This window comes from Vanellus vanellus (genome assembly GCF_965231255.1).
Source record: "Vanellus vanellus genome assembly, chromosome: 12".
NCBI classification, from domain to species: domain Eukaryota; kingdom Metazoa; phylum Chordata; class Aves; order Charadriiformes; family Charadriidae; genus Vanellus; species Vanellus vanellus.
The window spans coordinates 23207214-23223907 of NC_138917.1; the positions used below are offsets into that span (position 1 = coordinate 23207214).

The 16694-nt window shown below is 56.1% G+C and overlaps 2 protein-coding genes across 2 annotated transcripts; one reads left to right on the forward strand and one right to left on the reverse strand.

Annotated features, from left to right (window-relative positions):
- Positions 1-7354, reverse strand: HERPUD1 (homocysteine inducible ER protein with ubiquitin like domain 1; the record flags this gene model as incomplete). The annotated part of the gene is given in 10 exon segments (XM_082489338.1): positions 1-1032; positions 1678-1783; positions 3035-3370; positions 4001-4123; positions 4467-4588; positions 5675-5749; positions 5833-5910; positions 6965-7136; positions 7138-7327; positions 7330-7354. Coding segments are annotated over 10 exon segments (1395 nt in total). The 3' UTR covers positions 1-864.
- A 3427-nt stretch (positions 7355-10781) lies between these two features.
- LOC309676805 (partitioning defective 6 homolog alpha-like) lies at positions 10782-15943 on the forward strand (the record flags this gene model as incomplete). Its single annotated transcript, XM_082489450.1, has 3 exons — positions 10782-10967; positions 12163-12385; positions 15156-15943. 3 exons carry the CDS (start codon positions 10782-10784, stop codon positions 15941-15943), a joined length of 1197 nt encoding a protein of 398 aa, XP_082345576.1.
- Between the last annotated feature and the right edge of the window lie 751 nt (positions 15944-16694).

Genomic DNA, 16694 nt, shown 5'->3' on the forward strand with positions numbered 1-16694 from the left:
TATAAATGCCTGCAAATTTTATTGGAATCAAAGCCCTTAGTCATATCAGAAATTAAAGGGAACACAATGAAATACTACAAGAGTTGCTCTGGAGTGAGAATTCAAAGTCCAATAGAGACATTAGACTGCTTTAATTTTGCATCCAAAAAGCAGTGAAGTTTAAATCTTGCAGAAACTCTTGCTAGATAGAGCTGAAAGCACTTATTCTTCTCCCATGATTTGGCAGGGAGGGGAAATTAAGTCTTGAGTTTAAATTATATGAATCTGGCAACATGAAATTTAGCCTGCAACTTCACCAAGGTAATTGCTCATCAAGAGGTCACTGTCTTACAGCCCTCCATCCAACGAGGAAATTGCACCATACATCCTTCATAGGAAGTTTTAACAACACAGAAAATTTAAACTATTGTTGAAGCAATTTAACAATAGACCTTTTCTAAAAATCTGCTAATGTGTATATAGCAATTTTTTTTTTTTTTGAGATCCTACACTCAGTGTAATTTAAATAGCATTTGAAACATTCCAACAGGAATCACATTGCACAGAAGAAGCAATTTGCTTCTCTTAACAGTTTTGCACACCTGCTTAGAGCCTGTGCATTTCAAGCACAAGTTTACAATGCCAAGCCTCTACATAGGTACCTAATATATGCTAGAGAACAGAGTTCTTTGGAATGAGGGCAAGCATCTTCGTCTCTAGGCTGTAATGACTTAAGGCTTCCTGCAGCTCCATTTGCTTGGTCAGTGAAAGCCAGAGGAAGTGCTGTCCACTTTCACTCCCAGTTTGGAGTTGGTATCTGATTCGCTCAGGTAGACCAAATCCCATTGCAGTTTCAGACAAGTAGCCTTGTCTGAAGTCTACAAATCAGTTGTGGGTCACTCCAGGCCCTTCTGGAAGGAGGGATGCAAAGAAAGTCTTGAAAAAAACCCATGCTGTGCTCATAAATGAGGGGTTGGCCTGCTGCAGTTCTTGTAAAACTTGTCCCTCATCCGGAGATGCCTCGGATCCATCTGTTCTGCCTGCATTTCCCCCCTGCCAACATAAAGGGTATTTGGTGAGATCATTGCAGAGGTGAGTTAGAAGGATCAGGTGTCAAACAATGTGTTTTGTTACCCATGCATCGCTGTCAAGACTATAAAAAGCACAGAAGTATCCCCAGACAACCACAAAGCTGAAAAAACAAGCTGCACTCTAGTATTGCTGGTTAACTCCTGCTGTGCGTCCAAGAACACTGTTCAGGACAGACAGGAAGCACCTGCTCAGGGAAGCCATGTATGTATTTAAGTGACTTCCACTGACATCAGCCAGAAGCATCAGCTCGATATGCGAGACTCCTAGTGCTTATATACTCAAATCCCAGCACTGAGTAACCTAAACACTGCCTTCATATACAGAACCTGTTCTGCCTGCGACAGACCATGCTCCATCACAACATTCTAAAGGCCAGAGGCAACTAGAAGATGACATCCAGCCCAAGATAATTTGTAGAACAGAGGAGCTAGCTACAAAGGAGGAAGCAGGCTGGCAGTTATTCCTCCACAGGAGACAGTTTTTGATGAAAATTTATAGAATAAAGTTTTTGCTCCTACATTTAATTAGTAAACTGAAAGTAAAACTTCACAGGGCTTCATGCTTGTGATTCAAAAAAAAAAAAAAAAAAAACCAACAAAACAGTACCTGTAAGTTATTGTTCTGGTCCTGGTTTACAGGAGCTTGAGGAGGAGCATTGCCTGGGAAGGGCTGAACTGGTCTTCGTCTAAACGGAAGCCATCCAACATGGTGCCTGGGGAAGCCAACAGATTTTTTTTTTTAGTATTGGTTAAAAAACACTCCTTCCTGTTACACTAACACCGTTCTAGTAACACTGACTGCTCAGAGCTGCAGCCAGCAAATTCAGCACATTAAGGTCTCTTTCTGCCCTGACCGTCTAAGTACTTTCAAAGCCTCCTGTCAGCAAACCATGAGGGAGGCGCATCCACTCACGTTCAAACAAGCAGCACCACATCCAGGTTTGTCTCTGCTTAACCAGGGCTCAGCCTGCTGGAAAGTGCTGCTACGGGTAGAGTGAGTTGAAACCTGCCTATCAGGTACACCCCTGGGTAACTTATTCCTGCTCAGCCTAAAACAAGGCACAAACATGCAGAACAGCACTATCTTACCAAACATAGCAGGCCTTCTTAGAAGGTCTTGTATCTCTACAGCACCTGCCCCTTGTAAGCCACAATATAAGCTGTTAAAGTTACACTTCAGAATTACCAATAGTAAAATTTAAGGAGTTTTAATGAAGAAATTAACCTTCACTCTCCAAGTTTGCATGGAGGTCACAAGAGCTGATCATTTGAGCTGCTCCAGTTTCAACTCTTAGACCCACCAAGAGGAACTGAGGCCTACATCACTTTGATCACTGGCGATCAGAAAATTTGAGGGGACAGATGATCTTTCTCAATCTGAGCACACCAACTGAGGGCTCATTATCTTCATTGTGCTTCTGAGATTTATCCCGAGCTCCCCCCCCTAGAGACGCTCAAAGGCAATTCAGGACAGTGCATTCAGTTTAGCTTGGTCTGCTCTACAGAGAGGCACCACGCAGCAGAAAAACCTGCATAAATAAGTACATGAATTAAATAGCAGGTGTGGAAACCCCCCTCCCAGATTTCAAATGTTTCCCCTACAAGCAACTGTCATTTATCCTATTGAACCCACATATCTGCTCTACACTGCTAAGCTTCTGGGGCTTTACACCAACAGCTACTTAAATTACAAGAAGTTGTCTAAGAAAGCCAGCCAGACCAGAAGCATTCATGCAAAAGCCACTATCACCCATTCTTCATTTAATCCAGGCATGGGCTATACTTCTATTTTTGCCAAATACTGAGTTATAGCAGGATAGAGGAATGGTTCACCCTTTCCAGGGACCAGTCACATGAAGCTCAACTGCTAGAAAGCCGAGCACAGAACAGAGCTCAGTACTTTAGTGGAACATTTCTGAATACCTCAGTAAATATTAATACCACAAAATTACAGATACACTTACAGATACATCAGCACAGTGCCACCCATAACCAGGAGGAATCTGCTGACACTGGAGTAGAAATAGATAATGTTGACAAAAACGTAGAACAGTGTTGCTGAGTAGAGCCAGTCCAACCAATCTCGATTGCCACCCTCCTCCTCTTCCTCCATGAGTGGACCCCCTTGGGCATTCATCCGCAAGTTCTGGTTGGCTGCCGCATTGACCTGGGCGGCAGCATTCTGGTTTCCAGGCTGATTTTGTGCTGGAAATGGGTCTGGGAGAGGAGCCTGGGGTGTCACCGGTATCTCCTGAGAACGCTGTGCATGGGAGGGGTCAGCAGGTGCAGTAAAAGCCAAGCTGAAACCAGAACACACCAAGTACAGAATAAGGCTTTGTCAAATCCTTTCACGCTTGATGCAGGCACTGGAAATTTGTCCATCTTTAATAATAGAGTCAGATCACATGCAAGTAGAAAGCATGGAGTTTAGAGGCTACAGAAGGGTTAAAAACAAGTTTTGGATCTACCCATGAACCAGTTGCATAGTGACTTTAGCAAGTCAAATCAGACACCTTCCACTTCATGAAGTATTATTTCAGTATCTTGCAAAGAAAAAAAATCTTGAGAGTTCCAAAGACTGTCTGAAGGCTGCTACAACTCTCAGCCTTGCCTTTGCCACTGCTTTCCAGACAGTGCTACTTTAAGCAGTCAGAAAAATGGTGAGGAGTTAAGGCTCATCAGCAGGTTTACATTTACTCTACAGGCACCTACCCTCCCACTCAGAAGAGTCAGATCTGCAGTTTGCAAGATTTGAAACCACATGACAATTAGAGGTACATTCCTACACCATTCAGTGTAAGTTATGACAAAAAAAAAAAAAAAAAAAAAAAAAGAGTCTTCCAGCCACTGTCAAGGGAGTAAGAACTGCCAGAAGCTCTCTAGTTCCCTGTATCACAGTTTCTACTGATAGCTTTGGACAGAACACTTACTATTGCATGTAATACTGTCTTGCGTAAATCTGCTGAAGCCAGGACATCTGAAGCATGCTGTAGGTGGTATAAGCAGAGAAGCCAGAAGCCACACTTTGGAAGTGATGCCGAGTTGTTTCCAGCCTGGGGCAAAACACATTCATTAGCAAATACTGGACAAACTGGAAGTCATTTGTTACAGGACAATGTAAATAGCTTCTGTTATTTTGCACATCCAAATTCAAAATCAATTCTTCCTTCCAAAGTGTTAAAGACAGCTCTACCCACATGAAGAAAGGAAAGATTTTCAACTAGCAGAGCAGTGCATTTTCCTTCAACTTCTGCCATGTCCACTGAAGCTTTTATGTATAACCTCATCATCTTTGGCCCATGTTCCTTAAGACAGTACATGTGGCATAAGGAGCTGGCATCCAACAAAACCAACAGTTTAAAAATCTTAGTGACGTACATAAAAAGCTGTATTTACCTGTTACTGGTTTCTGCTGAAGACTGACCACCAGAAGAGCATCTCAGTCTTTCACCATTTGAGGAAGATACAGATGGTTCTTGACTAGCTTCCGACGATAACTTTGGCTGATCAGCTTTAACCTGGGGACAGCAATGCAGTTACTAAGGTTTATTCAGGACACTATGCAAGCCTTAGGCAAAAAGGTTACACCGCACTGAATGGGCTCTTATAACTGCTACACAGCTCATGCACTTTGTCCTGCACAGTACCTCTAGGCGCTGCCACAGGGCTGACACTGCTCTTGGGCACTGTGCCACAAGAACCTCCATCAATATTTTAAAGCTCCTTAAAAAGTAACAGGCATGTAAAAATGACTTGATATTACTCCCTCCTTTCACCAGATCTACACTGCATTTTTAATTATTTCTTTTTAACCACAGTCAGCTCCCATCTGGTTATAAAAATGTAACTGGAAGAAACGGAGAGAACTGCACTCAAGACAGATTGACTTTTTAGCTATGATACTCACACACAAGCTGCTGTAAACAGAAGTCAAGAGCTGTTCCGTGGCAATTTATCAGTAAAATACCCAGACCAAAGCTGGCTCACATCTAAGCTTATCCTACTCATGTCTGGTGGCTGCTAGATTGCCTATAATGGGCAATATAACCACACCTCTAGACACATTAGCACATCCACTTAGAAGTAAAAATTGTGTTTGGCCATTTGTACTTTAGACCAGTAAGTACAAGCTTCCTCTCTACGGGCCGAGTCATTAACAAGAGCAGTTAAAATGTCTTCAGGTAACAGCATTCTTCCTTCCCCACATGCAGACCAGAACCACTTCCACTGTAACTACAGTGTCTTCTACCCACAAGCACAGCCCCTGTCCAAAAGAGCCTGGGACGTAACAGGTCATATTCTATTTAATAAAACTGAATTTACCAGAAAGCACTTCAAGCAGTATGTTACAACCGGATTATAGTTCTGGTATTTCTCAACAGGTGCCATGCAAATCTCTGAAAAATTGACTCTACGGTTCATCTGTACTCAGCTTAACCCAAGTACATTCTCACGTTCCTAACCAAATTATTACAAAGTAATACTGCCGTTGCACTAGTAGGAAAAAGCTGTGCTATCAGTGAACTTTGATATAGCCATTCAGTACTTCACATTTTTAGCCACAACCCCAACGTTCTAAGTAGTTGTTAACTTAGTCTAAGTACCTCTGCATTGCTTTCTTGCACATTTGCAGGAGTCTTGAACTTGTATACCAAATGAAGAGCATGCACACCCCCGTGCTAAAAGGTAAGGGAAGACATGTTAAAAAAAAAAATCACTTTTCTTGACATATTTCAGCACAACATAAAAGGGGTTTTTATACCTTTGGCAGCAACTCTCTCAGATAATGATGATCAAGCAGCAGCTTCCCAGAATAAATCAGCTTCTGGTCCTCTTCAGGCTTTGAAGAAAGAAAACAAAGAACAGGATGACTTGCTCTGCCAAGCACATGCAAGCATGAAGTGACACAACTCACAGCCAGACGGACAGAGGCACCCAGCTGGCAGCACCCCATGCCTTAAGGTATACAGGGAATTGTGCACAGCTCAGTTCAGCTAATGAAATGAGAACAAGCAAACACTGAAGTGCAACATCACTGAAACACAGATTTTTCAGAGTTGGAAGGGACCTCTAGAGATCATCTAGTCCAACTCCCCTGCTAAAGCAGGATCATCGATGTCTAGATCAGCAGGAGGATATAAAGCACCACTTTCACAAAGAACTTTGTTACATGCTGTCTCTTTTACAGTCGGGACAAAAACATTTTGTGTTTTAGAGCTTTGGAACACCCCCTAATCTGACCAGGACTGGAGGTGGTGTCAAACCAACCCCTCACACCCCACCAGACGATGCCAGCAGCCGGTCGCCGACAGCAGAGCCCGGGGTGAAAGCAGGCTGGGCTCGTTTCGGGACACCCCCTCGCTGCTGGGGGCGGGGAGGAGGAGGGCAGCCACGTCCTCCCGCTGAGGCACAACAGCCACCGAGCTTCGCCGGTGCCGCTCCCAGGACCCGCGGCTCGAAAAGCAGCCAAATTTCTGCATTTCCAGCACCCGACACCCCTACGGACCCAGTCCCCTCGCCATGCCCACACCGGGCTACCTCTCCTTCACCGGGAAACAGCTTCCCAAAAATCACACACACACCCCAAAACGTGTCTCGGCCCACCCGCACACCCGGTGCGATGGGGCTCCCCGGAGGCAGCTCGGCCCCCCCCGGGGGGAGGGCGGTTAATGTTTAACAGCGGCCGAACCAGAAACCCAGCCAAGTGCCGAAACGGCCCCACCGACCGCCGGGCAGCTGATGCAACCGGCTGCGGGACGGGAGAAGGTGGCGGTGGGGCGAAGCGGCGGCGACCCTGGGAGCCCCAGGAGGGCTGGGCCGTTCCCCCTCCCTCAGCGCCCTTCCCACCTCCCTCAGAGCGCTGAGGGGAAAGGCGAAGGAGGCCGCACACTCACCGGTGACCCCGGTACGAGGCGGCGCAGCTCGGCCTTGAGGCGGCGGACAGTCCAGGTGGGGTCTGCGTGGAGGCGGAGATCGGGGTGCCGCTGCGTGGGACTCCGGACGAGCAGCGACAGTGACTCCTCCATGGCTGATAGGCGGCGGCAACAGCTGTGCCCCCCCGCCTCACCCTTTTATAGGCGCCCGCCGCGCCCCGCCCTGCTGCAGGGCCGCGGTGGCTGCAGCTGATTGGTCGCGACGGGGGCGGGGGAGGGATGTGCTACGTGGGCCAATGGGACGGAGCCCCGCGTGCGGCGCGGCGGGAGGGCTGTGGCGGCAGGCGGAGGGGCTGATTGGGCGGGGCCGCTGAGGGGGCGGGGCTCTAGCGCCGGGTGCAGCGTCACCATGGTGACCGTGATCCCTCCCTCCACCCCTTCCCCAAGCGGGCCGGAGCCGTGAGGGGCCGGCGGCCATTGCGGGGTGGCGGGGCCCGGTCCCGCTGTACCCCCGCCACCAGGCCCCTGCCCTCCCTCCCTCCCTCCCTCCCGGTGGCGGCCAGGGCCCTGCTCCGCTTATGGGCCCCGCAGGCAGCAGGGCGGCCTCACCGGCTGCCACAGCCGCACGACCCTCCACCCCGCCCGCTGGGCCTGAGGGAGACGAGCCCTCTCCGCAGGGCAGGCCGCAGCGCCGGCCGCCTCACCGGGCCCAGCACCGGGCAGGGAAAGGGGAAGCGTAACCAGTCTTCTCCTTCAGACGCCCACCCAGTGGCCTGGCTGCTGCCACCGCCACAGGGCTCTAGGCTGGGATCTCTCGGTCACCTGCCCGGACCAAAGCTCCACCACGCATCAGCCACGCCAGCGACACCGGCTTTAGGCATCCCTGGCTTCACTCTTCCCTTTGCCCTTGGCCCGCAGGAGCAGCACAGCTCTTCGTGGAGGCCCCGCACGTGCTGCTTCCGCAGCCCGGTCCAGGTGAAATATCGCCTTTGGGCATATGGTTATTATACCTCAGCGGGTTCGATTCCGATTTCGTGGGGAGAGGACACAACACGCTTCACTGTGGGGTCAAAAGGAGTGCACAGGGCTGTTGGCGAAAGGTGATAATTGAATAAATTCTCAGTGACCCCCCCCCCAAAAGCCCATAAAAATGTAGAACAGCAGCTTCTGAGTCCTCCTTCCTGTTACCGGTCTTCCTTTGAGATGAGATCCAGCAGGGGGAAGCCAGTGGCAATGATCCTGATGCACCAGGAGGGGGTTTTAGTGTGCTTCAAAACAATGTTGTAGGAATGTGAGATGTCAGTTCTGTCAGCACCGTGTATTTACTCTGCGCGTTTCATTAGCTGCTCAGTGTTCCTTGGCAGCCAGACCTGTTGCCCAAAGGCATGGATGAGTTTGCAGCCAGTAACAGATTTTTGCAACCAGAAAAGACACTCCGCCATGGGGATGCATCACCTCGCAGGTTCCTAAGGAAGAGCTGTGCCACGGGGGCATCACTGCCTTGGGAGCTGACAAAATAAAATCACAAAGAAATGAACTGAGCCTGCGTCTGCTCTGACCGACCCTCCACGGCTGCCAGGGTACGCCCTTGGGAGGCTGGAGAACACTGGTGGAGCCCGTTCCTGTGTTGCATCCTTCTCTACAATGAGCACGGGGCAGCAGGAATCGCTTCAGTGCCAAGGAGATGCTGTCAGAGCTTTCTGCCGCTCTTGCACTGCCGGCAGGAACTGTGATGCCTGTTCCCTAGCTCCTGACAGCACTGGAGGAGGGAAAGACAAACACCATGTCCAAGGCTGCCTGCTGCCAATGTCACCCATTAGGGTCAAGGTGACTTTGTTTGCCACTCTCTCGCTTGCAGCCTTAGCTCAGAGTGCCCAGAGGCCTCCCAGGGGTGGCCGGGACAGGGTAAAGGTGTGGAAATATCAGTATCAAACCAGGTTCTGGGGCTCTGCCTGTGCATTTTGCTGGGACTTCCTGTGCTGTTGCTGGCCCATGGAGCTGTAGTCACAGCGCTGATCCTGCCTGGAGCTCAAACTCCTGCGTTTCTCCCCCCTGTCACAGACAAGGGGGACAGAACTCCCCTGAGCTGCCCATCTCCTGGGAAAGCTGCCCATGGGACTGTGCTGGAAAAACCTTATCTGCATCAAGCGCTGAGCCGGGGGTGGAGGATCGACCTCCCGAGGCGCCCGCCAACATGAGTGTCACTGTGATGCCAAACCTCAGCAGCCCGCCTCCAAGTCAGGGGGTGCTGAGCCCCCCAGAGCACCAGGCCCTCCCTGCCCTCACCTGAGCCAGCCAAGAACTGGTGGCTCTGAAGTCAGTGGACATGTCTGGACATTTGGTAGCACGTGCTCTGGTCCCCGAGGCTGATTCAGAGCTCCTGGAACTAAGTCAAAACAAATACCTGCCCTGATACTGTCTGCTTAGCTTAGGTCTTGCTCTGTAGCCGCCGATTTGGGGACACGGTGCAAAACGGAAGGTGTGACCAGCATGTCACCCCCACCGTCCTGCTGAACAATTAACTCCGATTTACCAAAATTGGAGATGAAGGGCTGCAAGCTTCTTTTGTCCCTGGTGCCTGCGCAAACATTTAACCCTAGTGTAAATCGGGATTATCTCTCTGACCTCAACACAATTACTCTGTAAAAAAAAAAACAAAACCAAACCAAACAAACCTGGGGGGGGGGGGGGGGGGGGATTGCTGATGAGTTTACAGCTCTGTGTGCGGTCAGGCTCATTTTCACCGCATGGCAATCTCTGGGCGCAGCAGGAGCAGCCGGCGGAGAATTTGCCAGTATGTGAGAAGGTGTCCCATGGCCTCGTAACCTGGCATGCTCCCTTTAGCTCGCCCGGCTGCGGTGACGCAGGGCGAGAGCCTGCCAGGAGCCACAGTCCGGCTTATGTGGGCCTGGTGCTGCGGTGATGCTGGGGTCTGATGCAATTTTGTGCCGTCCAAAGGTTGCTCTGCGAGCTGGGATAGGGCAAGGATCAGAGGACGGTGTGCTGATTCTCGGGATTCGATGCATTTATTCAGTTAGGTGTCTGGCTTTAAAGAGCGCTGTTGTCGCGGCCCCTTTGGCCGGCGTGGCAGCTGCCTCGGAGCCGGCGAGTGAGTCTTATTTAGGCACTGGGGTTGGTGACCCCGGTGCAGGCAGGCAGGGAGCTCGCAGCGTGCTCCGGCGTCGTGCCGGCAGAGCCGGGGAGCTCTGCAGGGATGGAGCCGCTTCTCCCTGTGCCTCAACGGAGCCAGTTGGGCCGGAGACATGTCCCCAAGGGGACACAGCCCGGCAGCACCCGAGGAGAGGTGCTCCTGGCTCAGGCACAGCAACATGAGCGCTTTGCCCATGACCTCGAGCAGTTCCCCTCCTTTCGCTCGCTTCCTCCACTGCCCGGTAAAGCAACTCATCCCCAAAACGACCAACCTTTCCCCGGTCCCTGCTGCTCCGGAGCTGTAACGAAACTTTCCCGCTGGATAGAGAGGGAAGATCCCGAGGGAACGTGTGACCGGGAGGCTGGGAACAAGCAGCACGGCAGCGCGTCGCCGGCCAGGCTGAAAATTGTCCCCCGGTGGTCCGCCAGCCCCCGGGACACCGGGCGGGTGGCGGTGGGAGAGGCAGAACCCCGCGGGCCACGCCGGGCCACCCGCGGGGGGAGCCGAGGCTCCCGCCGGTGACACTCCTGGTCCCGAATTGGGCTTAATTGTGCCACTAACGGGGTTGCCGCCGGCGACGGGATGCCCGGGAGCGGTGCCGGGAGGGGGGGTGGGTGTCCCGCCCCCCGTTGCCACGGCGACGTTGTCAGCAACCCTCCGGCCACGCCCCCCGCGCCGCCTGGACCAATGGCGCGGCGGCGCCGGGCCTGCTCGCCGGTGACGTCACGGCCGGTGAAAATCCCCCGTGGCCGCGGGAGCGGCGCTGGCGGCGGCGGCGGCGCGGCCCCGCGGCCCGGCCCGGCCCGCAGCATGGCCAAGCACCACCGCACGCCGCCGCGCTCCGCCGAGCCCGTCATCGAGGTCAAGAGCAAGGTAAGCGCTCGCCGGCACCGGCACCGGCACCGGTACCGCTGGGTCACGGCCGGCCGCGTCGCCGCCGCGCCGTACAGCACACGTGGGGCGGCACCGCACAGCGGGGAGCGGTGCGGGAGCCCGGCCGGGCGGGCGCTCCCGTCCGCTGCGGCGGCGCTGCTCGGGGCCTCCCCGAGCCGGGGCCGCGGCGTCCCGACACCCCGGGATCCGCCGGGCCCGCTCGGTGCGACCGGCAGCGTCCCCGGGGAGCCCTCGCCAGATGCGAGCCCGAGCCGGCGTGCGGTGCCGGCGGCCCCGGTGTGCTAGGGCTCGGGCTGCGCACCTCGCCCAGATGTGCTCTCACCCAGATGTGCGTGCTGGCGCATCCCCGGCTGTGCTCTCACCCAGATGTGCACCCCCAGAGAGGGATGAAACCCCCACTGTGTGCCCAGATGTGCACACTCATACGGCTGTGCCCTCGCCCAGATGTGGTCTTCCCCCCTGGGCGATGTGCCTGCTCACCCAGATGTGTGCTCACCCGGCGCACTCTCACTCAAATGGGTGCCCTCACCCAGATGTGTGCCCTCGCCCAGCTGTGCCCACCCACCCAGCCTTGCACTCCCCCAGCTGTGCACCCTCCCCATCTGCACCCTCATCCAGCTGTGCGCTCGCCCAGCTGTGCCCTTGCCTGCCCGGGACCCCCAGCGGGGTGCGCAGCACCCTTCTTCCTGGGACACACCGGCTGCCGCCTGTCCCGGGATCGGTGCGATCCCCCTCGGGCGGCACGATCCTCGCAGCGTTCCTCAGCCTGTTCTTAATTGGCTTCCCCTTCGTCGTGACTGAAGGAGGCAATAATTAATGCTCTTGCTCACCAGGTGCTACAGCAGCGCCCGTGTCACAGGGAAGAGCCTCCCGGTGGCATGGTGCCCACCGTGGCTGGCGGTATGGATGGAGGGTCATTCCTCCACCATGCAGGCACCTCTGTGCCCCGTTGCTTCAGGTTTGGGGCAGGAAAATGGTTCTGCTGCTTTTATTTTGCTTTTGGGATGGGCTCTGGCTGACAGTGCTGCTGCCTTGGGGCTGCCGGGGCTCTGGAGCCGGCAGTGACGGCTCTGCCTGCCCCGGGGCAGCTCTGCGTGGTGCCCTGCCTGCATCCGTCCTGCTGGCCGGCACCAGCCCTACCCAGCCTCACCTTCTTCATCCTCCTCCTCTGCAGTTCGACGCCGAATTTCGCCGCTTCGCCATGAAGCGCTCCGGTGCGGGCAGCTTCCAGGATTTCTACTGCCTGCTGCAGACGGTGCACCAGATCCCACGGGTGGATGTGCTCCTGGGTTACACGGACGTCCATGGCGACCTTCTGCCCATCAACAACGATGACAATTACCACAAAGCCGTGTCCTCTGCCAACCCCCTCCTCAGGGTCATCATCCAGAAGAAGGGTAAGTGGCATTTGGAGAAAGGTGCCGGGTCCGAAGAAGGGTGCCGGATCTGTCCTCCCCATCAAGGGAGATGAGCTACGTCCCGCGGTACCACTGGTTCTATGTTTGGACTGTGCCAGTGGTGGTGGCAGCTGGTCACATACCCTCCAGCCACCACGACAGTGGATGGATCTGGAGGTGGCAGTGCCAGGAGGCTCCCAGAGCCCCACTGGGGCTGTGGCACCCACGCGGGCTCTCCCCAGCAGCCTTTCCCCATGGCAAAGGCACCCACACCAGCCCAGCCCCGTGTGTCCCAGCGAGCAAAGGCAAATCTTTACGATTCACCCCTTTGAAGTTGCATTTTCCAGCAGGGCTTGTGTGGGCTCCCGGAAAACACCGTGTTGCTCCCGTGAGCACCACGCCAGGAGCCCCGTCGGCTCCCTTCCCTGAGGTGCTGGCAGCCATCGTTTCGGCAGAGCTCTTGGGGTGCCAGGTGCCACTGAGTTTTTGGTGGTGGGAGGAAGCTCGTCTCCTTCCCGGCAGCCCAGGGCTCGCCCTGACCGAAGCGGCACATTCCTGGAGAGCAGTTTTCTCGCACAGGAGTTTGAAATTGCCGTGATAGCCGCGTCCTGGCGAGGATGAAAGTCTCCTGGTGACAAACACCCCAGGTATGTCTCCTTGTCGCCGGCCAGATGGAGACGAGCCCATCTCCTTCTTCTCAGTTTAGTAGCATTGAGGCTTTCCTTTTAGTAGCACCATCAAGCAACAGTGCCCAAAGCCAGAGCCTGATCTAAAAGCCCCAGTTTCCCCAGCACAATGCCCAGAGCAACCATGTGTTTCCAGCTTGTGGTAGTGGTAGGAAGTCCCTGGGCAAGGGGTGATGCCGGTGGCCGGCCCTGGATGCTGTGCCAGTTTTCCTGGGCTTTTGCATGGGGGTGATGCGGGATGCCCCGGACATGCGGTTCCTGCGGGGCCATGTGGCATTAAGGCTGGCAGCGGTGATCCAGGCAGGAGGGAACTGGAGCCTGTGGTGTTCTCTGCGGCTGCCACTGCCGGCACCAAACCATCGCCTATTCTGGTACCAACAGCTTGACCCAGGCTGCGGCACAGGGAGACGGTGTGGGGCTGGGTGTGCCGGGGCTGCCACAGGAGCATCGCTCCTGCTCCTGGAGCCACTTTGTCTGTTGCTGGGAAGAGCCTGAGAGGGTTTGTGGGTGACCACGCCAAGGTGGCACGGCGCGGAGAGCAGGCAGCCGTGGCCCCTGGAACCATGGGCAGTGCGATAAGGAGGGTGAGCAGGCAGTGACGGCACCCGGCTGTGCCTGCGGGAGAGGGGCCACGGGGCCAGCAGCGCAATGGGAGGTGTGCGGAGAGGCCGGGAGCAAGCCCCGGGTGAGTCACGGCTGATTTAAAATGGATCCAGGTCATCCTGGGGCTGGGCTGTCGTCGAACCAGTCCGGGTCGGCAAGGAATGTGGCTGCAGAGCCTCTCTCACAGGCCGGGCGTGGGGAGCCGTGCACACGCCTGTGTATGTAGGTGTGCGCCCGCTGGTGGGCTCCGCGGCAGCTCGTCCTGTCGCAGGGAGTCAAAAAGCAAAGGCTGCAGCTGGGTTCCTCTCCCTGCCGTCACCCCAGTGGGTGAAGCCATCCCAGTGGGGCAGCCTGGCAGGGTATGGCGGTGCTTGGCTCACGGGAAGGGCAGGGGAAAGCCCGGCACATCCCTGGAGCTGCCGGAGGACTTGTCCATGGGGTGCTGGACCTGCCTGCATGCCCCTTGGAGAGGAGCTGTGTGCTGAAATAGCTGTGGGAAAGCCTCCGTCGCCCTTCGCTGAGCTAAAAATACGCCAGGCTGTGTGTGCAGGGAGATATTTATAACGCAGGAGCCCTGGCAGGCTGGCTTGGCTAGGGAGAAACCCCACGTCCCCTGGGCTTGGTGGCATCCCCAGCACCCCTGTGGATGGAGCAGGGTGCGGGTGCTGGTGGGGGGCACCGTGGGGAACACCCCGGCAGTTCAGCATCCAGATTTGGGCTCTCCTGTGGAGAGGGATGGGGAGAAACCAGAGAGGGCCCAGGAGATGCTCCCCAGCACCTGGGGGATGTGGCCAAGGTGGGGACATGGTGGAGCTGGGCCCCACGGAGCAGCCCCAGAGCAGGCTCAAGGAGGATGGAGTCAAACCCTGTGTGGTGGGGCCAGATGGTGCAATAAGACAGTGGCACAACTCACAGTTTGGGATGTTCAGGGGCCCCAGGGATGCTGCAGCCCTGGGATGGGTCTCCAGGAGGTGGGGAGTCTCCCTCCTTGGGGATGGCAGGGCTCTGCAGGACACAGCTGCGGCCATGCCCACCCCGTGGCAGCGATGACCCTGCTCCAGCAGGGACAAGGGACTCTGGCGCTGTCTCACGGGACCAGACGTGCCCTCGGGGAGCTGGCTGCCACCACAGCACCCCCTCGTGTGTGTCTGTGGGGGGTGACCCACTCCCCAAACCCAAATTGGGGCACAGCCGCGGCTCCTGGACCATCAGGGCTGGCAGCTCTAGTGTTAAGCTGCAGAGTTTGGCTTAAAGTGTGATTAAGGCTGAATCACTGCCTCGATCCCACTAATCCTGGCCTCGTGTACGCTGGGTAATCCCAGGAGATGGGCCCGGCGGAGACAGGCTGCAGGAAAAGCCGGCGGGACTCGTGAGCAGGGCACTTCTCCTGCCAGCTTCCCTAACACCTGGAGCCAAGGGCACGCGGTTGCATCCCCGGGCGGCTGCTGTCCCTGACCCATGTCCTCCCTTGCTCCCTACAGCAGAGTCTGACGCCGGTGTCTTCGCCTCGAACTCCTTGCAGCGGAAGAAGAAGGGGCTGCTGCGCCCTGCGCACTACCGGGCCAAGCCTCACCTCCTCATCGGCATGCCCCAGGACTTCCGCCAGATCTCCTCCATCATCGATGTGGACATCCTGCCTGAGACCCACCGCCGCGTACGGCTCCACAAGCATGGCTCCGACAAGCCGCTGGGTTTCTACATCCGCGATGGCGTCAGCGTGCGCGTGGCCCCGCAGGGCGTCGAGAAGGTGCCTGGTATCTTCATCTCTCGCCTGGTGAAGGGCGGTTTGGCCGAGAGCACGGGGCTGCTGGCGGTGAGCGATGAGATCCTGGAGGTCAATGGCATTGATGTGGCTGGCAAGTCCCTGGACCAGGTGACGGACATGATGGTGGCCAACAGCCACAACCTCATCATCACCGTCAAGCCAGCCAACCAGCGCAACAATGTCATCCGCAGCAGCAAGGCCTCGGGCAGCTCGGGCATGTCTACGGACAGCACCCCAAGCCAGCAGACCCCCAGCCCGGCCTCGCAGTACCTGAGCAACTACAGCACGGCTGAGAGCGATGAGGAGGGCGACCTGGTCATCGAGAGCGACAGCGCGCCCCATTACATCCCCGGGGGCTGCCCCAACGGGGGCCCTGCGGACGGACCCCTCCAGCGGAGCCTGTCCCCGCACAGCTCGCGGGGCTCCCTGCAGTCCCTGGGCAGCCACGACGGCAGCCCCGGCCGGGGCAGCGGACGGGAGGACGGCACCCTCCTCACCCTATAGCTGCGGGGTCCCGTGGGCACCGGGGTGATGACGGGGCCAGCGGGCAGGGGCAGAGCGGGGCTGCTTGCTGCCCTCTCCCGCCACCCCGCGTCCCTGGGAGCCCCACTGCAGCGCCCACTGCCACCGGGCGCTGCCCCACTGAGCCCCCTCGCCTCCCACCCCTCTCCTTCCAAACAAGGGGGGTTTTTAAAATTGTTTTATTGAAATATGCATCATCAATTAATATATTGCAATGGACAGTAAAACCTTTTCTAGAAAGCACCCCACCCACCTCGTTCCTGCTTTGCGTCACCGCGGGGGCTGGACCCCAACAGCCGCAGGGAACAGCCCCCTCCAGGACAGCAAGCAGCCCCAGTGCCGTGGGATGGGGCAGGCATGTCCCCCACCAGCCCCATCGTGGGCCAGCAGGAGCCCTGTGACCAGGTCTGTAGGTCCCCTGGGAGAAGGGGGCCCACAGCACGCTTCCAGGCCCATTGCTGGGAGGAACAGGGGGTCTGGGGGCACGCTGCGGCATGTCCCTACCCCTGCGCATCCCTGTCCCACTGCACACGTCCAGGCTGGTTTTGGGCAGCGAGCCTGGCACAGTGACCCCACGCAATCAGCCTCGCCTGGCCCCCCCGGTTTCCACCTTGCCCTTGCTACACAGGGGACACCCCGGTGACATCTGCGGGGCACTGGGTGGCCCCCGGGCTGGCAGCAGCACCCGGCTGTCACTCAGTCCCTGTAAACACTGCTGGGGAGTGGCACAGCT